Source organism: Dermochelys coriacea, chromosome 6, assembly GCF_009764565.3.
Source record: "Dermochelys coriacea isolate rDerCor1 chromosome 6, rDerCor1.pri.v4, whole genome shotgun sequence".
NCBI classification, from domain to species: domain Eukaryota; kingdom Metazoa; phylum Chordata; order Testudines; family Dermochelyidae; genus Dermochelys; species Dermochelys coriacea.
This window is the reverse complement of record NC_050073.1, coordinates 16,616,077-16,643,915: the sequence shown is the minus strand read 5'-3', so window position 1 is coordinate 16,643,915 and position 27,839 is coordinate 16,616,077. Positions and strand designations below refer to the sequence as shown.

At 40.5% G+C, this 27,839-nt stretch overlaps 1 protein-coding gene across 6 annotated transcripts in view; it reads right to left on the bottom strand.

Moving 5' to 3' along the window:
* PHRF1 (PHD and ring finger domains 1) overlaps positions 1–24,876 on the bottom strand; it is a 51,406-nt gene extending 26,530 nt beyond the window's left edge. For 2 of the 6 annotated variants that reach the window (XM_043516781.1, XM_043516780.1), the window contains exons 1-11: positions 24,609–24,800; positions 17,328–17,436; positions 16,796–16,915; positions 14,006–14,250; positions 12,753–12,836; positions 11,473–11,597; positions 9,046–9,140; positions 8,918–8,922; positions 8,381–8,554; positions 4,272–4,401; positions 3,779–3,903 (exon numbers count right to left, since the gene is read on the bottom strand). In XM_043516781.1, the coding sequence (XP_043372716.1) occupies positions 3,779–3,903; positions 4,272–4,401; positions 8,381–8,554; positions 8,918–8,922; positions 9,046–9,140; positions 11,473–11,597; positions 12,753–12,836; positions 14,006–14,250; positions 16,796–16,915; positions 17,328–17,412 (1,188 nt within the window). In that variant the 5' untranslated portion in view covers positions 17,413–17,436; positions 24,609–24,800. Of the gene's footprint in view, positions 1–3,778; positions 3,904–4,271; positions 4,402–6,425; positions 6,563–8,380; positions 8,555–8,917; positions 8,923–9,045; positions 9,141–11,472; positions 11,598–12,752; positions 12,837–14,005; positions 14,251–16,795; positions 16,916–17,327; positions 17,437–24,608 lie in introns of those variants that run through there. The other 4 variants (XM_043516783.1, XM_038406342.1, XM_043516782.1 and 1 more) reach the window with 4 other exon arrangements.
* Positions 24,877–27,839: the final 2,963 nt, after the last annotated feature.

The window sequence follows — 27,839 nt, the reverse complement described above, 5'->3', positions numbered from 1 at the left end:
CTTAGAAACAGAGGGTGATGGAGACTCACATTTCAAGTGAGTATGGACTGCTGTCAAACAAAAGTGGCAGTTCATTGGCAAGAGCACAGTGTGAAATCTGCAGGGTTCAGTTTATATATTGAACCATATGTTTAATTTCAGGGTTTGGCAGCAAGCCACGCAAATATGCTTAGATGTTAGTTCAAGTAGATTAACTTCCCATTCTCCCATACTGCGGAAGGAGTGAAGAAACTCCTGTTTCCCAGGGATTTCAGTGGAAGAGTTAGGGGAAGAATGTTCAATCCCTAGCACTACTGGTCCAAATCAGAAACATGATGAAGCTCTTTTCATACAGTGCTACAGTAGGAACATTGAGAGTTACCAAAAGAAACTACACCATTTGCTCAAGAAATTCCCTGAAAACGCACAAGAACAAATCCGCACAGACACATCCCTAGAACCCAGTCCTGGGGTTTTCTATCTGCTACTCAAGATCCATAAACCTGGGAATCCTGGACGCCCCATCATCTCAGGTACTGGCACCCTGACAGCAGGATTGTCTGGCTATGTAGACTCCCTCCTAAGGCCCTATGCTACCAGAACTCCCAGCTATCTTCAAGACCACTGACTTCCTGAGGAAACTACAATCCATCAGTGATCTTCCTGAAAACACCATCCTGGCCACTATGGATGTAGAAGCCCTCTACACCAACATTCCACACAAAGATGGACTACAAGCCATCAGGAACAGTATCCCCGATAATGTCATGGCAAACCTGGTGGCTGAACTTTGTCCTCACCCATAACTATTTCACATTTGTATACCTTCAAATCAGCGGCACTACTATGAGTACCCGCCTGGCCTCACAGTATGCCAACATTTTTATGGCTGACTTAGGACAACACTTCCTCAGCTCTCATCCCGTAATGCCCCTACTCTACTTGCGCTACATTGATGACATCTTCATCATCTGGACCCATGGAAAAAAAGCCCTTGAGGAATTCCACCATGATTTCAACAATTTCCATCCCACTATCAACCTCAGCCTAGACCAGTCCACACAAGAGATCCACTTCCTGGACACTACGGTGCTAATAAGCGATGGTCACATAACCACCACCCTATACCGGAAACCTACTGACCGCTATACTTATCTACATGCCTCCAGCTTTCATCCAGATCACACCACACGATCCATTGTCTATAGCCAAGCTCTAAGATACAACCGCATTTGCTCCAACCCCTCAGAGACAAACACCTACAAGATCTCTATCAAGCATTCTTACAACTACAATACCCACCTGCTGAAGTGAAGAAACAGATTGACAGAGCCAGAAGAGAACCCAGAAGTCACCTACTACAGGACAGGCCCAACAAAGAAAATAACAGAACACCACTAGCCATCACCTTCAGCCCCCAACTAAAACCTCTCCAACACATCATCAAGGATCTACTACCTATCCTGAAGGACGACCCATCACTCTCACAGATCTTGGGAGACAAGTCAGTCCTTGCTTACAGACAGCCCCTGAACCTGAAGCAAATATTCACCAGCAATCACACACCATACAACAAAAACACCAACCCAGGAACCTATCCTTGCAACAAAGCCCGTTACCAACTGTGTCCACATATCTATTCAGGGGACACCATCACAATGCCTAATCACATCAGCCACACTATCAGAGGCTCGTTCACCTGCATATCTACCAATGTGATGTATGACATCATGTGCCAGCAATGCCTCTCTGCCATGTACATTGGCCAAGACAGACAGTCTCTACGTAAAAGAATTAATGGACACAAATCAGACATCAAGAATTATAACATTCAAAAACCAGTCGGAGAACACTTCAATCTCTCTGGGCACTCAACTACAGACCTAAAAGTCACAATTCTTCAACCAAAAAAAGCTTCAAAAACTGACTCCAGTGAGAGACTGCTGAATTGGAATTAATTTGCAAACTGGACACCATTACATTAGGCTTGAATAAAGACTGGGAGTGGATGTGTCATTACACAAAGTAAAACTATTTCCCCATGTTTATTTTCCCCGGTACTGTTCCTCACGTGTTCTTGCCAACTGTTGGAAATGGCCCATCTTAATTATCACTACAGAAGGTTTTTTTTCCTCTCCTGCTGGTAATAGCTCACCTTACCTGATCACACTCGTTTCTGTGTGTATGGTAACACCCATTGTTTCATGTTCTCTGCGTATATAAAATCTCCCCACTGTATTTTCCACTGAATGCATCCGATGAAGTGAGCTGTAGCTCACGAAAGCTTACGCTCAAATAAATTTGTTAGTCTCTAAGGTGCCAAAAGAACTCCCTTTCTTTTAGTAGGAACACAAGCACTCTCAACATTAAGCAATCATGGGATAAGATGGAAGGTGCTCTCATGGACTGGTAACTGGTTAAGAGATAGGAAACAAAGGGTAGGAATAACTTTTCAGAATGGAGAGAGGTAAATAGTGGTGTCCCCCAGGGGTCTGTACTAGGACCAGTCCTATTCGACATACTCATAAATGATCTGGAAAAAGGGGTAAACAGTGAGGTGGCAAAATTTGCAGATGACACAAAACTACTCAAGATAGTTAAGTCCCAGGCAGACTGTGAAGAGCTACAAAAGGATCTCTCAAATCTGGGTTACTGGGAGACAAAATGGCAGATGAAATTCAATGTTGATAAATGCAAAGTAATGCACACTGGAAAACATAATCCCAACTATACAGATAAAATGATGGGGTCTAAATTAGCTGTTACCACTCAAGAACGAGATCTTGGAGTCATGGATAATTCTCTGAAAACATCCACTCAATGTGCAACAGCAGTCAAAAAAGCGAACAGAATGTTGGGAATCATTAAGAAAGGGATAGATAAGACAGAAAATATCATTTTCTCTATATAAATCCATGGTATGCCCACATCTTATATACTGGGTGCAGGTCTGGTCACCCCATCTCAAAAAAAGATATTGGAATTGGAAAAGGTTCAGAAAAGGGCAACAAAAATTATAAGGAGCATGGAACGGCTTCCATATGAGAAGCGATCAATCAGACGGGGACTTTTCAGCTTGGAAAAGAGATGACTAAGGAGGGATATGATTGAAGTCTATAAAATCATGACTGGTGTGGAGAAAATATATAAGGAAATGTTATTTACTTCTCCTCACAACACAAGAACTGGGTCACCAAATGAAATTAATAGGTAGCAGGCTTAAAAACAAACAAAAGGAAGTATTTTTCACACAACACACAGTCAACCTGTGGAACTCCTTGCCAGAGGATGTTGTAAAGGCCAAGACTATAACAGGGTTCAAAAAAGAACTAGATGAATTCATGGAGGATAGGTCCATCAATGGCTATTAGCCAGGATTGGCAGGGATGGTGTCCCTAGCCTCTGTTTGCCAGAAGCTGGGAATGGGCTACAGCGAATGGATCACTTGAGGATTACCTGTTCTGTTTATTCCCTCTGGGGCACCTGGCATTGGCCATTGTCAGAAGACAGGATACTTGGCTAGATGGACCTTTGGCCTGACCCAGTATGGCTGCTCTTACGTTCTAAATTTATTGAAGACAGTACTGAGTAGTAAACAGATGAAAAAAGCTCCTCTGTTAAGTATCGTTCTCATAGGACTATATTATATACATTGTACATAATTCACCTGTATTCAAGTCATGCTTGCTGCCATTAAAACAATGTATTTAGTGTGTGATGGCTTACAGTGTTACACCAGAGAAGTTAAAATAATGGCAGAGATTTTTTTATACCAGCATAAACTGATATCTGAACTTACTCGTATCTTCTTCCCCTTTCTCCTCTTTACTCGACGCTTACGTCTCTTGATCCATGTCCCTGAACTCTTTTTTCCAACGGAAGACTTTGTCTGAATTCTTTTTTTGCCTGCTTTCTTCTTTCTACCTGAAGAGACAAGCATAGCAAAGCATTTGACTGAAGAGCAGAATTGTGTGTACACACACACACACACCTGTAATGTTTTCCTATAGACTACAAACAAGTTTACAAAAGAAAAAGCTGTGATGTGCTGCAAAGGATCCTTATATCCTTACCCTGCAAAGGGTAAGGATATAAAAGCTCGGTTTAAATGTGTCACTGGTTTTTAACTGAATACAAGTTCTCTTTAAAAGCATTAGAGTGATGTAATCATGCGGTACCATGGAGGTAAGCAGACATATCTGTTGTACTGTTTTCAGTTTGTCTCATGCTTTGTTCGCTGAAACCTTTTACTTTGTAGACTAGGAATCCTGGAAGGGTTCTGATCCCCTTACCCGTTTTTCTTTTCTGCCTAGTTGGAGCCCGCGGTGTCAGAGGTCGCTGGTATACCGCTGTGCTTAGCCCTGCGGCAACTGCATCAATTGTTTCATCAAGAAGAGAAGACATCAGATACCTTGGCACATGCTGCATTTCAGAACAAGAAATCACATAAGTTATACGTATTGTAAATAAGCAACAAAAGTTTGAGATAGTTTTGTTGCACTTGTTTAAAAAGCGATTTGTGATCCAGCACCGAAGTTCGCTTTTCCCCGACCATCATGAATCAGGCTGTCAACAAGAAATGGTTCACCTTTAAAATTAAGTCACTTGCATCACCAGCACATGCTGCATCAAGTGAAAACTGACATGGCTTTTTAAAACTGCCTCAATGTTTGAAGCCAGGGACATTTTTACTCCAATGCTTTATTCTGGTGGGAGAATATCACATCCACTGTCACTGTGAAACCTCCCCAACCCCACACAACTGTCCACTGGCTCCTCCCAAAGCAGGACTAATCAATACTGACCAAAAATGAAAGCAAAGTCGAGGCAGTGTGGGGCCCAAGATCTTAGCTTCCTCACTTTTCAGGCTATATTTTCCCCTTAAAACCCCACAGACATACCAAAGGCAGCAAATCTCAACACCAACATCCTGGAGCCGAGCTTAAGGATAAGAGAGAGACGCCTCTTCAGTGTCACTTCCTCACAATAAGCAGGAACTACTATTTCATGGCTCAAGTCCCTTTTCTCTTACACAAGAGGGGTGCACCCACCTCCAAGATCCAGCTCCTGAAGGTCCTGAGTTTGAAGTGCGAAGCTCAGGACATGAAGGGTATGTCTACACAGCATTTTGAAGCAGGCTGCCAACCTGGGTTGACAGGCGTAGGCTACTGGGGCTTGCACTAGTGCTCTAAAAATAGCTGTATAGACAGCACTCTGAAGATGTGGCTCAGGCTGAAGCTCAGGCTCTGAAACCAGGGAAGGGGGGTGGGTTGTGTAGACCTAACCGAACACTGATCATCCAGAGGAGATTAGAGAGCTCCCTTGATTGTCCAGTGGTAGCACAACTGTCACACCTTTTTGTAAAAGGGTAAAAAAAAACAACGTACTCTAACCCAGTAGTTCTCATCCAGGATCATTGCGGGTACTCAGAGGTGTCCCAGGGGTATATCAACTCATCTAGATCAGTGTTTCTCAACATGAGGTGCACAGGATGCATTTAGGGGAGTTGCAAAGTGCAGGGGTGATGTTAGGGGACAGCAACCACGCCACAGGGAGCTCCGTGAAGCTAAGTTACATGCTTCAGCCCCAGGCGGCAGGGATTTGGCTTCAGGGGTACAGTAGTTTGGAAAGGTTGAGAACTACTGCTCTAACCTAACCAGCTTGGTTAAGTGCTATGGTTTGGTGAAAGCCACATCTATACCACATATTACATTGAGAGTTCAAGGGGAAAAGCAATTTCAAACCACCATAAATGTGGTACGAGATATATTATTGCACTACTTTAGAATAACTCATGCTGATACAATGCTTGCAGTGTACCAGCCTATTACATTTGTATATATTTACATAAAATATGTAAACAAACTTACAAAAAATGACTTGCATATAAACTCCTGTACATGGCATATACAGGACAGAAAAACTGCATTAGAAGTGTTTTATGGTTGCAAAGTAAACAAAATAGGAAATTAATATAAACTATAGCTGACAAAAGAAATTTCATCTCAATGTGGTATTAGCATTGAAGACTAATGAACATACTTTAAAATGTCACACACACCCTACAAAACTTTTTCTTCAAAGATATTCATTAGGGCAGAACTGCATTTTAAGCTCTGTGGGTGCCAACATGTGCCACACACGAACATTTTCTGTTGGGGGTGGGAGGGGAGAGGAGTAGGGGGTACATAAATATTGAAGTTTTTAATTATACCAGGTACATCTGGAAAAATGCATGAATTACACAATAAAGTTTCTCCTTCCCCAAATACTAGAGGTAACTGAAGATCTGAAATCAACACCTTTCTGTATGTGCCATGGGGCACAGCAGAAGAGCTTCTCTTAGCTATTGGATTTTTACTTGCGCTCTCGGGTCAAATCTAAGTATCAGCTAGAGTAAGAGAGGTGTGCTTTTTTTTTTAAAAAAATGAAGTGAGCAATAATACCTTTCTAGGGAAAGTTTGTAATCATCTCTGCAGATTGGAGAAGTGGAGCTCGGAATGATTTCTTGAACAGGAAGTACTTGGCACCCAGTCTCGCACTACTATGCAACGATTAAGTCCCCGTGCACCACCTCTCTCATCTGCAGGGAGACAGCTACACACTGTATTTATAAAACAATAGGTAGGGAGAGAGAGTAATAAAGCACTAGCAGTTACCCTGCAAAACCTTTGATTTCAAAACATTTTTCTAGAGTGACTGTATTAAGCAGTTACCATCTAGGGTGAGAAAGGGATCATCATCATCTACCAACTACTTTCATCTATATTTTTCAAAAGTGTGTCCAACATTTTGTGGGACTTTTACTGTGTTATTGATCCTTTTTTAATTTGGGGGGCTGAATATTGGGAGTGAGGAGTTGTGTCAACATACCATCTGGCATGACCTACCTCCAGAAAAGAGTAACAAATTTAAGGCTTATTAGGGCTCTTTGGGGAAAGTCCTAAAATCATTTAACCTAAACCATGTTAAGGAGAACCCAGTGCATGCTGGAACCTTGTTTGCACTTTGTTTTGATGACTGGACTTTTTGCTATATTTCAGATTGCTTTGAGTTTGTTCAAGATCTGTTTTTAAATAGCATTGTTTGGATTAGATGCACTACTGGAAAACTCTGAAAGGAAAGTAATTACTTCTCAGCCCACAGGAAATCGAGACAAGGTATCTTAGACTGAGTAACTTAGGAAGGGAAAGTCTTGGTCTTTTGTTCTGCTTTTGTCATTTTGTTGCTTCTTTATGTCTCTACTTTGTTTTTCTTTATTTTTTGTTCCTAGTTATAGGTATGAAGGCTATTGAGCACCAGGCCATGGTTTTCTCAGGTTCCATCTAGATTTTGTTTTACTGACTCGTCTGATTGCCAGCTTTAACCATTGTGGGGATGGGAGGGAGGGAAGAGAAGCATCATCTCACCTCTGATCCAGCTTTCTTCCAAACCAGACCTCAGGATGATTAGACACTTTGCACATCATTCAAACTGACACCAACCTCAAACTGACAACCACCACCCACTCACCCTTCTCTGGGACTATGAAAAGAAACCTATTTTTTCTTCTTCTCCCTTCTGTCGTCTTATCTCTTATCTATGTTTGACTATCTCTGTAGAATTTGACTTGACAAAACTTGCAGCTTTGCAAGTATGTAGAGAACGTTTTGGTTGCAACTTCAATATTTTCAACAACTGAAACACAGATGGTTTTGCAACTTGCCAGTTTTCCTGTACTTCCAGCAAACAAAAGGGAAGGGATAAGTTTTCAGTAACACTATATGAGGTTAAGTGTCTGAGACCATTAAAAAGAATCCCAAGATATACTGCCAGTCATGGGTACAGAAATAACCTCTAAACAGTCTATAAGCCATGACAGTTTGGGGCATGAATTAAGAATTTTCAGGTTTATGCAAGTGAAGCCCTAACAGCATTGGCTAAAACCTATACAAGAGCTTCCTGAGTTTTCAGTGCACTTCAGTAGTTCGCATCTGGAGGACCCTAGTTATTCCAATCATGACCATGGAAGAAAAAAAGAAAAACTAACAGTTGTGCACAACTGTGGGAGGACTTTCTGTGGACTAATATCCTCTGGGGTTTCAGAAGGATAAATTCAATTCCACTTGTGACTCAAGTATTAAAATGCAGGTCTCCAGAGCAGTCTGAAAATTAGTGCACTTTTCAAATCAATTTTGCATCTATATGATTTGCTCACACACTGCACAACTCACAGTACTGCAATTAGTCTCAATTTACCAGAATGCAATCATTTAATCCTGGACAATCAGAATTCAATTGCTACCAAGCCTGCTGAGCTAGCAATGCGCGGGCTTGTTTTAACTCTCTTGAGAGAGTCTTTCAGAGACTTGATTTTAAATTTTAAGTTCATATTTCTAGGCTAACTGGACACTTCCAATACCTGAATTTGCTGTGCAGTTGTTATTCGGTTTCTGTTCACTGTTGCCCTAACTCGTTCGCTCTGCCGAGTCCTGGCTATTGCTCGAGTTCGGACGTTAAGACGTAGCCTACTGGTGGTAGGGGTGACATCAGCTATGAGGGCAGCAACCTCTTCTTCACTCACATGATCTGTATCTGAAAAGGAAAAGCCTTCTGGGTCATTTGTCAGTATACATTCCTTCAAGAGTTCAAAGTTTTACTATAGAACCTAAATCAAGATACACATTCTGTTTTCTGCACATACACACACACCCCCTACATCACAACAAACTGACCCTTTGTCAAGGAAGGCAGCACAAATATACCCAGAGCCAGATAACGTCACTCCTTCAGCCAGCTAGATGATTTGCTGGGCATTGAGAAGAGTTGCTTCTATCCTGTCATTCCCAGCCAGGCTAGGGCTGGTAATAGACCCACTTCCAAGTCACCATACTGTAGCTTACAATCCCTGAATAAAATCTTAATATACAACACTGCTTTCCCAGTCAATGAGCCCAAAAGCAGCTGCCCACCAAAACAAAGGTGTCAAATCTGGGGCCTAAACAACTGGACAGCATCTCTTTAAAGAACAGCAATTTTCCATGATCCTAATCAGAGTAAAAAGTGTGATTTGATCAAAATACTTACCAGCAACAGCAGCATTAGCTGGTGCACATGCTGGACAGAACCATTCATCTACAGGTACCTCACTCAGAGGTGGATTAAGGCATTCCATGTGGTATCTAATACAAGAGCAACACACAATGAGAGTCTTATCAACACAAAGAAAAAAGCTTTTTTTTTTTTTTAATTAATTTCCATCCAAAGGCCATATAAGGTACTCATCTCATATGCAAACAGACATCTAATAATTCTGAGAACCACTGCCCTAAACTGTGATCTATGGAGCTGCTTCTATTAGTTTACAAAGCAATAATGCTTCCTGATAGTTATGCAAGTGTCATGGATTCTTGCAGGATTTCCAGAAGTTCCTTTAACCACTTAAAGCTCCAAGCCTCAGAAAATTCTGCACCCCTGATAGTTGCTTCATGTTTTGTTGGGTATTTGTTGTGACTGGGATCAAATTCACAGAAAGAGATAGCAAATACAGAGCAGGAAAAACACTTCAAGGTGCTTTGAAGAAATTAAAAGCAGTGGAAAGGGTAATACAGACATTAACTTGAAATAATGCTTGTTTCCAAGGATTAAAATAAGTGGTACTGTTGGAATCTTTACTTTGCCATACATCACAGACTGGATCTGCCTCTTAAATAGTGTAGTTTTGAATACCACCCCATACCAAATATAATCCAGGCATTACTCAGAGACGACTAATGTCTGCTGAAGTTTTCCACAATATCACAACCTTGTATAACTGCACAGGCTAAGAGCTTCACATGCTCTCAAGGTTCACTCATATAGAGCTGTCTACACAACTGGGGCCCAAGTTTGCAGTCCTCCATATAACGTTTTATAGAGGTGCATATGTCCAGTTCAATTTTTAAGACAAAAAATGGAATAAATATTTTAAAATGTTATTTGCCTAGTGATTTGAATTACTAGATTAAATTGTCTCATCAACTATAGTCAACAGAAGCTGTACCACTGAGCTTTTTAAGATTATGCAACTCTGTTCCTTTTATTGATTCTATTCCATTTTCAACACCGTTAATACAAGACAGCATAGTATTAGCTAAAGTCAGGATTGTCAGTGAAGTGTTTAATCTTTTGATGCAGCTTCTACTCAAACTACATGGCTACAAGACAATCAGTTTTAAATGGATTTTCTCCAGTGAATTACCCAACCTAAAAAGCTAAATGCTTGGACTGAGTTCCATGCTTGAGGTTATACATTGTATTAGTGGCTCTCTCCAGCACAGCTTTAAGCCAATATCAACTATCAGATTAGTATGTTTCTATAATTGATGCTTTTTGCCACAAAGAAAAGCCCTCATGCAATTCCTACACATACAGAAAATCTGGACCTGTTTTACTGGAGCATGTGACACTTCTCCATTAAAAGAGAAGGATGACCCTATATATGTGGTTACAAGCTATAAAGGGTGAACAATGAACAAAAATGGGAAATATAATTATTGTTCCTGTTTCAGATCACTGAGACATAGGTAACCTTAGAAGTTAGGAGACTTAAAATTTGAAGAAAATAATTCTAGGTTTCTTTAGGACTTATCCTAGCCACAGAGTCCTACGAGAGAAAGCTAGAAGAGATGAAAAGCAGTTTCTGAGACCAAAGCACTGAAAAAGTTGTAGTTCTGCAAAGAACTTATTTTGAGAAAAACAAAATTAGCTGAGATACAAGGTGGATGAGGTAATATCTTCTATTGGACCAATTTCCATTAGTGAGTTGTCTCTCTAATACCCTGGGACCAACATGGCCACAAAAACACTGCATGCAAAATTAGCTGAGACAGTCACTTAAAAAAAAATAAAAATAAAATCAGAATACAAAGTGAAGACAGACTTGCACATGTAAGAACTTAAGTTAAGAGTTCTACTTATCAAATCTTATTTTGTTAGGAGTTCTTTAGTTATAAATATTTACTATATTTGTTCAGTGTTTCGGCAGTATGCCTGACTTTACAGTTTCTACCTCCCAATGCCAACCATGAATGAATGTTTAAGTTCCCTGGGGACTATAGACTGTGAAGGCACGAACAAAGCTATACTTCCTGATATCTATTCAATTTATTAAAATTTCAATGGACAATTCTGCAAGATTGATACAAGTGGTGTAACAGCTTTAAATCCTTGCATGAGACTTTAGCTGCAGGCTATATTTGAGTACCTTGATGAATCTGTATTCAAATATTTAAAATAAAAGTATTTTTTAAATTGCCTTAAAGATACTACCTTTTGCTTATTCTAAGTAAGAGAGCGAGGAGAAAGGTAAATAGACCCCTTTTCCTCTCCCACTATAATAATCTCCTTGTTATGAATGGTAGCCCACAAATATTCAGTACTGAAAAACAGCTGTGAATTATAACCACTTCACCCCCTCAGAGGGAGCTCTTTGTGACCGCAAAGGAACCAACTCAGGCCTTCAACCCTTCTTACCCTGCATCACAGCCATCACACAGCAGCAGGCGGTCTTCTCTGTCACTTCTGCCACACACCTCACAAAAGGTTGGATCATCCTCCCCGCTATCACCATCCTGAGCTTTTGTATTCTCAACAGGAATCTAAACAAGAGAGTTTCACATTTTAAGTAGAAGCTTCTGTTCTTTTTATCCACCCTCTTACATCAGCAACAATAGTAGTTCACTGCTACAGTGACTGCCTATTCTACTCTAATAGAACCTCCATTTTATTCAAAGTATCTAGAACATGATCATTTATGAGGTAAGTGCTACAACTTCCACCATCCATCTTCTTTATTTATGGTAGGTTTGACTGGGTATCATCAGCAATAGAAAATTGCCATTTAAATCAATACATTAGGTCAAAATTCTGAATAAGACTGAGATGAGAAAGGCCCAAGAGGTGTATAACTAAGAAAACTTCAGGTTTAGATGCTTCTGACTTCCTTGACATTAGTGGGATGCCACATAGAAACACCCCTGTTGGTTATGAAAGTAGCACTATGAGTTGATTATTTCAAATTACCTTCACAGAAACAGATATGATTAAAATAAATAGGAAATATGGTAGTAACACAGTAGAAATACAAACTATCTTATGATAAGATGCCACCAGATCCCTAGAATTCTGAGAGAGGTTCTGTCTTCAAGACTGACAGTATGATGACTGACATGTTAAAGAAAAACGGGCAATGCTAACTCATCAAGACCACAGATTATTAGAAGTTATCAATATATTGAATCTCTGAAGCTAGGAATTGAGACTACAATATCTGATCTGTCATCTCCTCTTGCACATCTATTTACCAGTACAAAACAGTGCTAATGGGAAGAGTTCCATTGCCTTATCTCTCCACATACATTTAACCAGGTTTTATTCCTATTTGTATTGCAGCAGCATGCACACAGTTCTAGGCACTTTCTACTTAGACAAAGATGGTCTCTGCCCAGAAGAGTTTACAATCCAATTCCTTTTTTGCAAAATAGGTAGTTATGAAAGTGAAACATACCATATTCCCATTCCTTGTGACTTATGTAAAGCACCACACTTTGTGATGTGCCATAACTAGTATAGTTAGATAAAAGGTTTTAAAAAGCTAAAAACAACTTTCCCAAAGAAGTGATCAAATTAGTATGGAGGCAATCAGTATAACAACTGAATATTAAATAAATTGTATAAGAGAAACATAAAATCTCTGAATAACTATTTTCTGGTTACGTAGACTTTAGTTTTTTGAAGGTTAGTAGACTGCCTACCTTTTTTAAGATTTCACCACCAAAGCGCACCCGAATGCAAATATATTTAAAGAGGATTCGATCCACTGGACAGGAATTGGCATTCTAGAAGGAAAAAAAACAAAAAATTTAGTACCTGTCCCATCAGCTAGGGTCATAAGCAGAGTTCTCAACTCAAATCAGTTTTAAAAGGGCTATTTCCAATTACTTGTGTGGTATGTACCATCGTAGTTAAAACGACTAAACATCTACATTTTAAGTTTTCTTTCCTCGGTTTATTCCTTGACTGTTGCAACGTACACCAGACTTGCCAGACTAGAATCTGATTTTTCAGAAAAGAACATACTAAATTGTCTAAGTTAGCTCTCGGTCATTTAAATGTCTTCACAAAATTGCCAAACCGAAATAACCATTTTGCCAAACATTTCCTTGAAAAAAAAAAAAACAAAAACAAAACAAAAAAAAACTTTGCTTGTTTTAAGACATGCAGACAAGCTTTTTTGAGGTTGGGGGTGGGGCAGAGTTAATGAGACAATGACAGCTGATGCAGCCAATCAACAATTTTAAAATGTTGAAAAATGTTATTGAGTGCAAACGCTACGTTTTTGTTTATTTGTTTAATTCTAGATTAAGACCAAGTAAGTTTCAGAGCAAACCATCTAGTCCGCCTTCTGTTGGCCCTTCTCTATGCTCAAATATGTAAGAGATATTTAGCCTGATTCTGCAATAAGTGTGCAGAAATTCTGCTGAAGTCAGTAAAAATTCCATACAGAGCAGCTATGAAACTAGGCTCGTAACATGCATGCCAGTTTTTTAAACATGCAAGAAGTCACCCACTCACTCGGTAGTGACCTGCTCTACTATGCAAGAGACCCAAGATCAAGACTCTGAGCCCAGTTTCTTACTTCCTAAAACAGAAGCCCAAGAGACTGTGGAGCAGAAGCACTTTGTCATCTTGCCATCATTGCTCTCGATTAAATCTCACCCCTCTTTGGCCTTAGCTGTGAGAAGGGAACAAAAAGGGATGCAGGGAGCCTGAATGGTTAGGAAGGGAAATAAAATGTGATCCCTGCTAAATAAAGCAGCATCCAAGTTTTTGAAAATGTTTAATTACGAAAGTGGATTTAAATATTCCAGCTACTTGCTGATATATCCTTACCACAACTCAATAGATCTTTACCAAAATATTACTGCAGGCTGACCAGAAGACAGACAGGTGTGAAAGCTTAACACACTATCTTGGATAAAAGAACAAGAACAGAAAAAGGACTTACTTTAGACCATTCCACTATACAGTCCAAGCAGAAGTAATGGGCACAACTCTCAGGAGTTCCAACAGCCTGATTCCTAAAGGTGTTGAGGCAGATGGGGCAATTTTCAGCATCATCATCAGAAGAAATGTCCCCTACATTTGTCTGTGGCGTTGTTTTCGGAGAAACGGTTGTTTCCCTAACAGCAGTTTCCATTTCTTCCTCTTCAGCAGAGTCATCTTCCTCCTCATCTTCAGAATCTTGAGAATCATTAAAAAAAAAAAAAAGGCTTAAATGTACTGCAGGGTTCCAGCATAGGAAAATACTAGTCCAGAAAGAATTCTGAGTGAGGAGATGCTTTTGGGAGGGAAGGGTAAGTACAATCCTTTTATCACAAGCTAGATTGATTTTTCTCCCTCTTTTTCTTCCCTCCATTTTATTAAAACACTAGATATTCCTTTAAAAAAAAAAAAGGATGCTATTAAAGTCTCAGTAATCAGAGTTGTGATTAGTCTTGCAGAAGATTAAAAGGAGAGACAGCAAAAGAAGAAGTATATCGCTGGTGGTGGTGAAAGAGTATAAATCAGGCTGGTACCATTTCTCCATCACAATATTCAAAAAGAGTATTATTCACTTTTTCATAGGAACTCTAAAGGGTATAGAGCACAGCTAGACATTCCCAATCATTCCAGAACAGGGACAAGATTTTTTGGAAGCGACTAGTGATTTTGGGTGTCCCATTAGAAACATTAAAGTCTCATTAAAGTGCAGAGCACTCACCCTCCAAAAAAAAAAAAATCAAGCCTATTAAGGCGTTTTCAGTGGTGCACCCAAAATTTGAGATCCAAAAATCACTAGTCACTCACTAACTAATATTAATTCTCATTCTAGGCAAATACCAGGGCATTTCTCCATCCAAAATGTTTAGAGAAAGGTTAAGTGTCCAACACACACATAATTCATCTTCAGAAAGGTTCCTAATGCAGTTATCAGATAACACCAACATACTATGTAATACTTTCCTCACAAAACAGGAATAGCAAATATTGTATCGTATATTTCACAGTCAAGGCTCAGGAATGACTATTTTAGAGGACTGAAATATCTTTTTGGCATGCAGTGCTCAAATCAAATCTGTGCTCAATCAATCTAAACAGAGTGACTTGGAAAACTCTGGTCCATTCCCCGCAACCTGCAAGATGTGCTGAAGAAATAATTAAAATCCTAAAATATGTGTTTCTGCTGGTTGAACTTCAGTTTCAGTAAAGTACTACTTTACATAAGCAGACAATCACATAATAATTGTGAAATTCTATTAATTTCTCTCTGCTTCAGTTCGTTTGATTTTTTAAGTGAACATTATTAAGGCCAAACACACCTTGAAAAACCTGAAAAGTCAATGCACTTTATTCCCAAGGGTTATGCTCACAATTTTAGCTTTGTAACCTCATACTTACAAAAATTAAGTGTTTTTTTGTAATAAGCTGTAGAATGGATTGCTGGCAATCGTATAGCATTTCCATATGCAACCTAGGGCACAAGTATGCCTCTAATACTTTGTTACAGTGCCACTTGGGCAAGCAGGTATTATTGCAATATACAAGATTCTGGTTCTTCAACGAACCCAGGCAATACTGCTTTTGTCAATTTTAACATATTGCTTGGCAAGATTGGCGTAGAAGCATCAGAGAACTGAGCACATTCCACAACAGCTGCAAGCTTTTTATTTTTTAAAACCACATGGCATTGTTTAAGTTTTCTTAAATGCTTATTTAGATTGTGGTTGCACCCAAAACATATTATGCACTTCCTAGACACAAAGGAAGACAATCCCTGCCCTAGAGAGAATACAGGCTATAAGGAGACAGACAGATGGGGAAAAGATATATAACATACAACCAAGGAGATTAGGATGATGCTGAAACAAATTAAATATGTGCACTACAAGTATAATAGTTGTTAACTGCATTTCTTTAATGAATTTCCCTTAAAAGCACTTAGCACAGATTCAGCACTTTCGGGACTTCAGTTAGAGTAGCTTGAGCACAGTCCATTTCACCAATACTTTCAGAATGACAGACAAAAATATAACCAGTCACTTAATACCGGCATGGATAGCTGAGTAATAAATGCAAAACCAACAGACATACACCCCATTTTACCATTGTCTGTAAAAGAAACTGAAGTTACAAAATCCTACTTTAGTTTGAGCGTACAACAATTTCCACGGCTAGACTCCGAGAGACTCCTCTGCACCACTTATTACCTAAAATTGTTAGGTTACTTTCCATGGTTAAGTTAGTGGTGTGCTTTTGTTTGTTTTCAGTTTATAAGCAAGGGGTCCCCTTCACCCTCCATAACATGATTTTGCCAACGACGAAGTTACATTTGAATAGAAATTAAAAATGAATTGGGGAAAAAACACAAGACTTCTGAATAATTAGCAGGTGCTAAGAGTACATTATTATTAACATACTATGGTGATAAGTGTCACAGAATATTTAATAAAAAACATCCATTTATATGGCATGTGTAAGAGTGGCTCTAGGCCATTTCTTACCAAGATGCAGTTGGAGAAAGGGAAACAGTCACTAAATTCTACTTTATTAGCTTAAATACTAGCATTTTAGCCAAACACAAGAGCCAAAAATGCTTGGACTCCTCTTTTAATGAATCGTGAAAACGGTTATAAACATTGGATTTACATTTTGTTGCTACTTTTTGGAAGGAAAACCACAACCCCAGTTTCTCTCTTCCAGCCATCAAAAACATTTGAGACAAACAAACATACACAAGCATGTTTAACAGACTCACCCTCTAATTCTTCATCTTCACCTTCTTCCTCATCCTCCTCACCCCCATCTTCATCAGTGCCATCTTCTTCCTCACTTCCTGTATCGTCTTCTGAATCCCCACTATTTCCATCATTGCTTTCTTTTAAAATGACAAAAGGGAAAACACTAATTGCATCTACTTTGCACGTGACCACTCAATAAGCATATACTGCAAACAAAAAGTATGTGGGATAGTCAAGTACGCATCAGAAATCCTGCTGTGGACAAATTCATATAGAAACTGAAACGACAGCTGTCCAAAGTGCTTTTTGCAGTACTTTTTTGAGTATTATTTATTATTAAGCTGTGACGGCACTGTTCAGTGTTTAATTGGCTAGTAGTGTAAAAAAGCCAACAGCTGGAGGCACAGAGCCTATGAGATGGCATAAAGATTTTAAGTTTTTCTCCCCCAGAACAGATATTTATCTATAAATACTACTTATTTTGGATAGGCAAATACTATTTCTAACCAAAACGTAAAGTATACAAGTACAGAGAATGGTTTGAGTTACCTGCTTCACTTAGGAGCACTAGATTTGGTCTTTTGCCTAGTGCAGCATTCTTGTTTATCAGTTCATCCTGACTGTCATCATCCATTGCAGGGCATTGGGAATCAGCTCCCTGAAAAAAAGAAGACTCAAGTAAAACACAAGTTCTAAAAAGTTTGACAGCTCACTGTTTGAATAAGCATAATAATTTTCTGCTCAGCACACGATGAGAAACAGTGGCTCTAGACAGGTATATACATTGTAGAGGATGTTTGTAAAATGCATATCATGCTTTAAGTAAAAAAGCCAAAATGCAAATCCCTCAAATGTGTAACTTGTTCCAGTTTTCAGAGATACACATTATGGGTCAGACGAATGTAAAATTTGTTCCCAAATTTGTAGTTACATTTTTCAATCCTGCACCTACTGACATCCCTCTTGCTGAAAAGTGGCATTTCTGACAGCACCATAAGATCCCAAGATAAGACTACTAATATTAAAGCAGAATTTTAAACACTTCAATTGTTACTCCTTAAAAACAATTTTTCTTTGATTACTTATCACTTATGTAAGCTGGAAATTGGCTTTACACTGGGCTCCCGAACTAGTCACTTACTGAAAGTGGCCACGCCCCCCTAGACTTAAGGATACAAAATGTAACTAGAAACTTTGTTTTCCAATTCATTTCACCGATGATCCCCAGAGAACCATATTTTGTCAAGTAAAGTTTTAGAATGCTGTGATGAGCTAAATAGAGGCAGCTTTTTCTCAAGTTTGGTTTACTCTTTCAATTCAAAACTTCTACGTTTGGACCAGTGAGAACAAAAACAGGGAAAAGAGAGTATCCCATGTAATATCCAAGAGCCACAACTGTAAGGGGTTTTTTGCTTCCTTGGTTGTTAAAAGTTTAGAGTGGCAAGAAGTCAATTTGCGAATGTCAAGGACACTGAGTGGATCGTTTATAGAGGAAGTTACAGATATCAGAGTCTACAGCTCACTGTATCCTTTGAAGGGAACCCAATCCTTGTACATGAGTACATAAATTCCAATTCTCAACAGAATTCAAAGACTAATTGAAAAGAATCTATTAAAGTACCAAAGAACAATCTCAGTATTTTTTCCAGGACAAAAAACCAGGCAAAAGAACACGGTGTTTCAGACAGTCTAAATAAGTCTTTTCCTTGCACAGCTCCATAATGAGATGTAACAAAAAACCCCCACAGATCCCATGACCAATCTTTCAAAGAAACAAGGAGACATGGTTTAGTGCACACTAATGCAACTAAAATTAATTGTTGTGGGTCAGTACAGGCTTGTAATAAACTGACAAACACTGAATGATGTGCCAGGATACAAATCCATAATTAATGACAATCAAGCCATTGCTTTTACTCCACATACTACTAATACAAACTAAGAAACAAAGATTACTGTACAATTAATATATTAATCTCTGGCGTTGCTTACAGAAATCTTGTTTAAAAATTCATGTGTTATGTCAGGATTCCTAGAGGCTCTCTTCAGAAAAGGAATATAGAATTCTCCTATGAATGTGATGAGATTCTAATTAGTTGCCTTGTTCTCCCTCCCTCCCACCTGCATATAATAGATACTAAAATAAGCTCTGAAACATCTCAGAGCTGTATGTTTTATTGAGCTGCTCATAATGTGCCCTGAATTACACATCTTCACTCAGTCATTTCCTTTTGAAGCCATGTAGCATAGCCCTGCACTAAATTAACAGCCTTAAAAATGCAGGTTTCACTAACCCATAAGACTAAACTGTAAAAGCACTCTTTAATGTTAAGTGAAAAAAACAAAAAGCGTATCCTTAGTCAAAAGTTCCATTGACTTCAATGGGAATCTATCCTGAGTACAGAATTAAGCTTCTAGCTGATTTAGTAACTGGGGTGTTTAAAAAAAAACATTTGCATTTGATGAAGACTGAATCACTTTCAGCCAAAGTCAATCAAAGTGATGTAACTGAAAGGATAAGAAGCACCTTAAAACTGCTAGTTTCCATTATCAGTTTTTCAAGTTTCAGCAGTGCATATTTATGCATTTAAAATGAGTCTCAAAGCCATTACATACAATAGAATTAAATGCTACACTAGTTGCATTAACTATACAACAATAATATTGTGGTAAAGTTGGGAAATTCCAAAACTAAGATTCCTAGAGCAACTTTAGTCAGGCTACACTGCTGAGGTGCTTAGGTTTCTTAGAAATTCTTGTTAAATTTGTAGAGTACAACTTGGTATTTAGTTAATATTTCTATAAATGTTACATGTATCATCACAAAACACACAGGAAGAGCAATGTGGTCAAGTTCACATCATTGTAAGAACCTTAATATTTGTACTTCCTGACCTTTTATTTTAATTTTCCATCTTAATGTTACACCCAATCTAGGTTGATGCATTTTCTCTTTATCTTTTGACTGTTATTATCCACACTCACCTTTTTACACCATTTCCAAACTATCAAAGGTCCAAAATTTTAAAGAAAATGTGGAAGTTATGGAATCCATAGCTAAAATTCAGCTTTATCATAAAGTTCACCTTCTCTCCTTTCCCCACTCTCTTTACAGTATGAGCTTCCATCTTTTCTCTCTGTCCCGTGACTTACAAACAAATTTGAAGCTTATTACAACAACAACAAAATCAGACAAGAAGTGAACTGGAAGAGTAAGAATCAGACTTTTAATGATCGTTCTAAGGAATGGTCAAGTACGTCTTCATGATTTCAAATGTACATGTATTCATTCATTCTGTTGCTTTGGAATGACATAGCCACTAGTACTATCTAATTTGTACAATATTTTCGCTCTGCTTCTCCAATGAAAGGCATCCATGAAGTACAAACGCAGCACAAATTAGCCACTGTTACTCCAAAAACCTAGCTGATATAACTGATGACACAGTTATGACCAAGGCCCCATTCTGCATTTGCAATGTACTCCAAACACTCAGTTAAGTTATTGGGAAGTTTGCATTAATAAAGAACACAGAATCAAGCCCCAAAAAAGAAAAATTTCACATAGGCGTTTGCTCCATGAGAAATTTGGGATAGAGAAGGGGGAAGACACAGCCTATGCAAATAGAAGGTGACAAACTGAAGCTAAAATAGATTCTAGTTTCTAAAGAGAGCAAACAATGGAGTTCACAAAAAAACAAAATCATTCTCAACAGTTGCCCTTTAAAAGAAAAACTGATGACGACTCAATGCATTTAAGGAGCAGTGTATTCTCAATGGCTCAGGTCCACTGTTTCTGGAATTCAATCCCACTGAGCCTGAGCCTAGCCACTTTTAGAGCAAGAAAATCTTTTTTTAAGTCACCAGATCTGGAGTATATCATTTGTGCATTTATATATGTTAACCATTCACAACTGGAGATGTGGGTGCAAATTTGGTTTGGGCCACAAGTGAAGTCAATTTAAACACTGTCCAGACCCTCACAATTAAACATGCTGTCAGAAATAATAGTCTCTATTCTGGAAAGCAGCAGTACTGGAATACCATACTCGCAGATCATGACGGAGACACACTAGCAGACTTTGTGGAGCAAGACAGAAGTTGGGGAAGCTTACACAGGACTATCACTGTGTAAGTCAGAGCCCTCAGCATCCATCCACCACACCACCAAACCCAGAGACCTTCACAGCCTTCTGATGTTCACCTAAGGCTGAAACTTGCACTCTGGATGTTTTCTGCTTGGATGCGTCTTGCCATTAAATGTTGGTCCACTTGCATCCTGTCCACATCCCCAGTTACTCAATCTCATTACACCTGTTCATTGTGCCTTATTCTCCCCCCATGAGTCCCCTCCCTCTTTACATAGTCTCATCATACTCTCCCAACCCCTTCCCACCATTCTTCCCCCTTACCTTCAATCCCAACAAATGTCTCTCAAAAAAAAATTAAAGCTAAGAGGGGAAAGGGTGTTACTATTTACTTCAAATTCATAAAAAATGCTGAAGTGCACCTCTTTGCATATAGTTTACGCACCCTTCACACAACTTGAATACACATCTTATGTACAGCAATTTAAAATAAGCCCTAGAATAATCACACACACACAAAAAAAAATTCATGTGTCTGAAAAAAAAATTAAGATGAGCTCTGCAACATCTTAATAAAACATCCATATATAAAACAATAAATAAATGTCAGCTGCCCACACCACTGCTTGTATGCTGATCCTTTCCTTCACTCTTCTTCTGTCTTCATCTTTATAAACTGTGAACTCAGAGCAGAGACTATCTTCTGTGGGTATGTGGGCACAGCACAGTGTGAGGTCTACCATAATATACATCATAACCCCATACTTTCCTGTGAAAGTTATTTATTAGTCTCAACATGGAAACAGAGTTTTAAATCATTTACATTTAATTATGAAACAGTTAAAAAGCAATTTGCAAACTTGTACTTGCAAGAGGTTCTCTGAAGCAACTAAATTACAAGACTTGAATCTTGACTAAAGATTGCAGTCTCAGTATTAACGGTTTAGTGTGAGATCTCTAAGGGCTCCCATTCTTCTGATAAGTATTAGATGCTCTAATAAATAGGCCAAAGCAGCTAACTCAGAGTAGTCATAATAAACGGATCTCAAACTATTACAGGAACTCAGAGAACCAGAAAGCCGCAGTTAAACTTAACTTGCATGTGGTTAGACAGCATGGGAGGCAGGAGAGGAGGTTTGCAATTTCCTAATTATCCATTCCCTGGCCTACAGGGGCTTTCACAAGATAACCCACTAACACTTCTGAGGTGAAAGACCAGCATGTTACAGCTCTGGCTGAGCATCCCCTTGCAGGCCATCATCAGGCTGCTGTATTGGATCCACTCCTTTGCTCCCATGTGCTTTTAGATATACTGGGTTCAAGCTGTGTCCAAACATTGTCTCTTAGTCTGGCCCTTTCAGGATAGACTCCACCCCTTCTTGGATGTGGGACCCCCATAGTCCAGCTGCCCTGAGCCCCAGAACCAGTGCTAGCCCACCAAATTTGCCCAGTATCTTATGCATGCCCTCCCCCAAGCTCCACCATTGGTTCTCTGGGGTACTGTTTAGCCTTTCAGGGACCTCATGAGAATTGAAGTAAGTAACACATAGACTTTACAAAACATCTTTAAACCTTGCACACTTCACTCAAAAAAAGCAAAAGAGATATACAGATATATGGAAAAGTACCCAACTGCAAGCAAGACCCTTCCCCAGTTTCCTCAACCTCCTGAGAGATCTGTGTCTAAGGATCCTCCAGCATCCTTTTGTGTACACACACACCCCTACACACACTCCTCTTTTGGTTCTGATCTCTCTTTGCTACAGAGTCTCCTTTTACCAACAGCTTCTCCACTGTCATTCCACTGAGGCTTTTCCATTCTCCCATCCTCTATGGACAGGGACAAAAACAGATCAGTTGTATCCCCCTTGGACAGGGGCACAACAAAACAATACAGGGGTCATGACGTGGTAAGTATCACTGATTGGGTTATTCACAGCCATCGTCTGCCTTCCTGCAGATGTCTGAAAACACCCAGGACTACCTTAACGCTTTGCATCCATGTAGCAAACAGCATGCTATAATACTCATTAAAATTATAGCTATGTAACACTATTTGGATTATCTCTCAGATCAGAGATAACACTTAGCAACTTAAGTTGCAAGAATCATACTACAGTCAAAGAACTGAAGGCACTGAAAGCAAGGCACCAGTGCTATCTGCACAATGTTAAAATGAAATTAAATAACACAAGGTAATCTATATTTGGGGAAAATACACTGAAGTATTAGCACCACAGGGTCAAATTTTAAAAAATCTCCTTCCAAATCTACACACAATTTAAATGCTGTGAAAAGTTTATACATGTAGACATGTATACATGAAGGTTCCATGCAAGCCTCACCTATGCAGATAGCTGAGATGCCAGCCAGCTGGACTAATTCTAAATATTACAAAATAGTTTAAAACATGCAAAAAACTGAAGCTTTTTCCCCTTGGCTGTTGATATCACACACACAATCCAATAAATGATATGTGATCATATCACTAAAACTAGCTAGTTTTCTTATCTTTCTGTATGTTTCATAAAAAGAAAAGGAGTACTTGTGGCACCTTAGAGACTAACAAATTTATTAGAGCATAAGCTTTCGTGAGCTACAGCTCACTTCATCGGATGAAGTGAGCTGTAGCTCACGAAAGCTTATGCTCTAATAAATTTGTTAGTCTCTAAGGTGCCACAAGTACTCCTTTTCTTTTTGCGAATACAGACTAACACGGCTGCTACTCTGAAACCTGTATGTTTCATATGATCAGTAAGAGGCACTGCAAACAGGGCAATTACTACACCCAACACCCCTGAGGCAAGCTATACTCACCTCAATATGTCTTTCACATCCAGTTTTATTGCTAAATTGTACTTCAGAGGACATTTGAAACACTGAGATCAAGCCACACAGTGCCCATATCAATGAAGTAAGCAGTTTTGTGATGGTCCATACTTTACTAATGTCAACATTCTCTGCCTAAAGGCTTGATACTGCATTTACTACAATAAGACAGCTTTTTAAGCAATATTTTAAACGGTTTAGTAAGAGACACCCAGAAATTACAGCTCTGAGCTTTTAAAACCCTAACCCATCTTGCTGGGTGGGTTTGTCAGCAACCGGATGGCCAGCCTTTGATTTGACAGCACTGCATTCCTGCCCCTAAGTCACACGGAGCAAACGGCCCCTGCCACACATTCGTTCAGTGGAAAAACAGCTTCAGAGGGGTCAGCCGGGTTAGTCCGTATCAGCAAAAACAACGAGGAGTCCTTGTGGCCCCTTAGAGACTAACACGTGCCACCAGGGACTCCTCGTTGTTGTTGGGGTTTTGTTGTTGTTGTTTTGTTTTTTGTTTTTTTTAAAGAAAACCAGCGTTTCTGAGATGTAAGCTCCAGCACTTCAGTCGTGTTCTCGAAGGCCAGTCGCTACCGATGATGTACGCGGAGCCGGGGCTCCGCCACCCCGAGCTAGAGAGGCGGCGGGGCGGGGGTACGCCGCGGAGCTGCCCGACGGTGGAGTCCCCCGCCCGCGCGGAGGCCAGCTGGCGGCTGCGGGGAAGCGAGGTGGTCTGTGGCCGGGACTCCCACCGGAGCCTGCGCGCGGCGAGCAGACTCCCCCGCCCCACGCGAGCAAGACTCTTCGGGCGGGCTGCCCACCCGCGGGGCTCCCTGAAGGCGGGGCTCTCCCCGCAGGACGGGAGGGGACGCTCCGAGCGCTAAGCCAGCGGGGCCCTCCGCTCCCAGCCTCCGCGACTCACCCCCGGAGAAGACCCAGCGCCGCCGTCGCGGCCTCACTCGGCGAACGCGCCGCTGCGCTGCGCTGCGCTGCCCGGCTGACAAGGAAACGGGGGGAGGTGCGGAGGGGGGGGGGGCAGACTAGGCCGGGACACCGAAGGGGGGGAACGCAACGGCGCTGGGATCCCCACCCGGAAGCAGGCTGGTAGCACTTCCGGGTCACGCAGCGAGCGCCGCTTCCCCCAAAGGGCGGGGACACAAGCTGCCGGGTTGAACCATCGAGTCTACGACGGGGATGAGGGGGAGGAAGAGTGCGAAGTAGCGGACCGCACCATTGGGGTGGAGGAGGGAGTGCAGGCTGTCGGGCTGAACCATTGGGTGGCTGTAAGGAGGGGGAGGGTGTATCTCCGCCCTGCCTGGGCTGTGCACACCGGGGTTAGGTTGTATTTTGCCTGTACAAGTTCAGGGCAGCTCAGTAGCTGCTGAGGAGCATCCCCCCTGCTAGGGGGAAGGGATGGTTTCCCCGTAGCGCTGGCTGCCATGTGGGGGGCACACACACCACTCACCGGGCACTGGCACCGGCCCCAGCAAATACTAGTGGGCAGGGAGCCTCTCACCCAGGTTTTGTTTGTCCCACTAGGAGCCAGACACCAAGACCTCGAGGGCGTTGCCCCCATCCTCCGTACACAGCCCTGGGCGTGCTGTGTGCCTTGCTGCCAGCATCGGGGTGGCGCATGCCAGGCAGGGATTTGCCATGGCCACAGGCCACATGAGCTGCAGCCTAGGGCATGCTGGGCCCATTGTCCACCCCGTCATGGGTTCCAAGGCCAAATGGGACCAGTGTGACCTTGTCTACGCCACAAAATGAAGTCAACCTGAGTTAGGTCAATATACAACCACCACAACAATTATTGCAGTTTTTCATGTCCACACTACCCTCTCACCAGGAGAACTTGCACTGATTGGGGGGGGGCTCCCAGCTGGATCCCCTCCCCCCCCCCGCCTGCACAAGTCTGACAATTTGGCCCACCAGCCCTGAGGCAGACAGGCTATAAGCCCACGCAGGGCTGACAGCCAGCAGGTGAAGTAAGTAACAGTGTCCACATGGACACTGTGATCTTAATTACATCGACCCAAGCACTACGCCTCTCACAGAGGTGGAGCAGGTCGGTGCAATGGGTGACTTACATCAGCAGTAGCAATGTTGTAGTGTAGATGCTTACAGAGTTAGGTTGGTGTAAGCTGCCTTACGTCAACCTAACTCTGTCGTGTAGTAGACCAGGCCTGAGATCATCTCATCTGACCTCTTGTGTAACAGGCCATAGCACTTCCACAACATTATTCTGAGAGCATATCTTTTAGAAAAACATCCAAGCTTGATTTTAAAATGGTCAGTGATGGAGAATCCACCACAACCTTTGGTAAATTGTTCCAATGGTTAATTACTGTCACCATTAAAAATTTACACCCTATGTCCAGTCTGAATTTGTCTAGCTTCAACTTCCAGCCATTGGATCATGTTATACCTTTCTCTGCTTGAAGAGCCCATTATTAAATATTTGTTCCCCATGTAGATACTTACAAATATTTTGCCCTCCCTTGCTCTAGGATGCTTCCTTCTTGTTGGATATCTCTCCCATTTACCTTTTCTTTCTTTACTCAGGGATATATTTACAGGCTACAGGCCTGGGACACCAGCAAATAAAGGGCAACACCCACCAACCAAAAAGAATTTGCCCATATTATTAAAAAAATCATCTTAACTTGACTTCTGTATAACTATTGTTCATAGATTTTAAGACCAGACGGGACCATTAAATCTAGTCTGATCTCCCATATTACACAGGCCATAGAATTTCACCCAGTTACCCCAGTTTTGAGCCCAGTCACTTGTGTTTGATTAAAGCATATTTTTCAGAAGGGTATTCAGTCTTTATCCAGGGATGAAGAATCCATCCTTCCCTTGGTAGTTTGCTCCAATGCCTAATCACTCTCACTTAAGAAATGTAACTTATTTCTCATTTGAATTTCTTTGGCTTCCCCTGCCAGCCACTGGTTCTTGTTATGCTTTTTTATTATTAATTAATTATTATTATTATTGTTGTTGCTAGATTAAGGAGTCCTTTTTTTTTTAATTCCCTATGAAGGTACTTATGCACTGTACACTCAAGTCACCTATTGATCTTCTTTTCAGTAAAAGGCTGAGCTCTTTAGCACTCTTACTATGCCATTTTCTCCAGTCCTCAATCATTTTTGTAGCTCTCTTCTGTATCCTCTCCAATTTTTCAACATTTTTTTTAAAATATGGACACCAAAAATTTATGCCACGTTGCTATATTAGTCTCACCAATACTGTATACAGAGATAAAATCACCTCTCTACTCTTACTCACCCTTTTATACATCCAAGGATCACATTAGCCCTTTTTGCCACAGCTTCAAGCTGGGACCTCACATTAAGTTGCTTGTCCATTATGACCCATAAAACCTTTTCAGAGCTACTGCTTTCCAGGATACAGTCCCCCATTCTGTAGGTATGGCCTGCTTTCCTTGTTCCTAGACTATGACCTTTTATTTGGCTGTATTAAAACACATTTTGTTTGAATGGGTCCAGGTTACCCAGCGATCCAAATCACGCTGTATGACTGCTGTGTCCTCATCACTATTTACCACTCTGCCAATCTCTGTGTCAACCACACATTTTTTCAACTGTGATTTTATATTTATTTCCAGATTGTTGATAAAAATATTGAATAACATCAGGACTAGAAGCAACCCCTGAAATCCCTAGTCAAGTTAAAGAGTCTGAGGCAGCCTTTGGTTATCTTGACCTCCTACCTCAGTTGAAACCTACAAATTGCCTTATCACTAGGATTTTGCCTCCTGCGACATAACTCAGGATAAGAACAAGCCTTTTTTCCTGGTGAAGACAAGGCCACAGAGGTTGGTGGAGTTCAGATACTTGAGTTATTAGCGATAAGAAAAAACTTACATATTTTAGCTATTTATCTATTTATTCACTGTCCAGTAATTCAGATAGGTCAAGAGATTTTCCTCAACCTCTCAAAATCATCGTCGTCAGACTCTGGGCTACCCCAAGCATGGAAAGTTTGAACTCCAATCTTTTTCAGAATGTTATGAGCATGTGAAAATGGGAGGAAGGCTTTAAAATTAACATCTTGACATAACTACTTGACATAACTAGGAATTGCAAACTAGGAGGCATCTAAGATGAAATCCTGGTTCTGTTGGAGT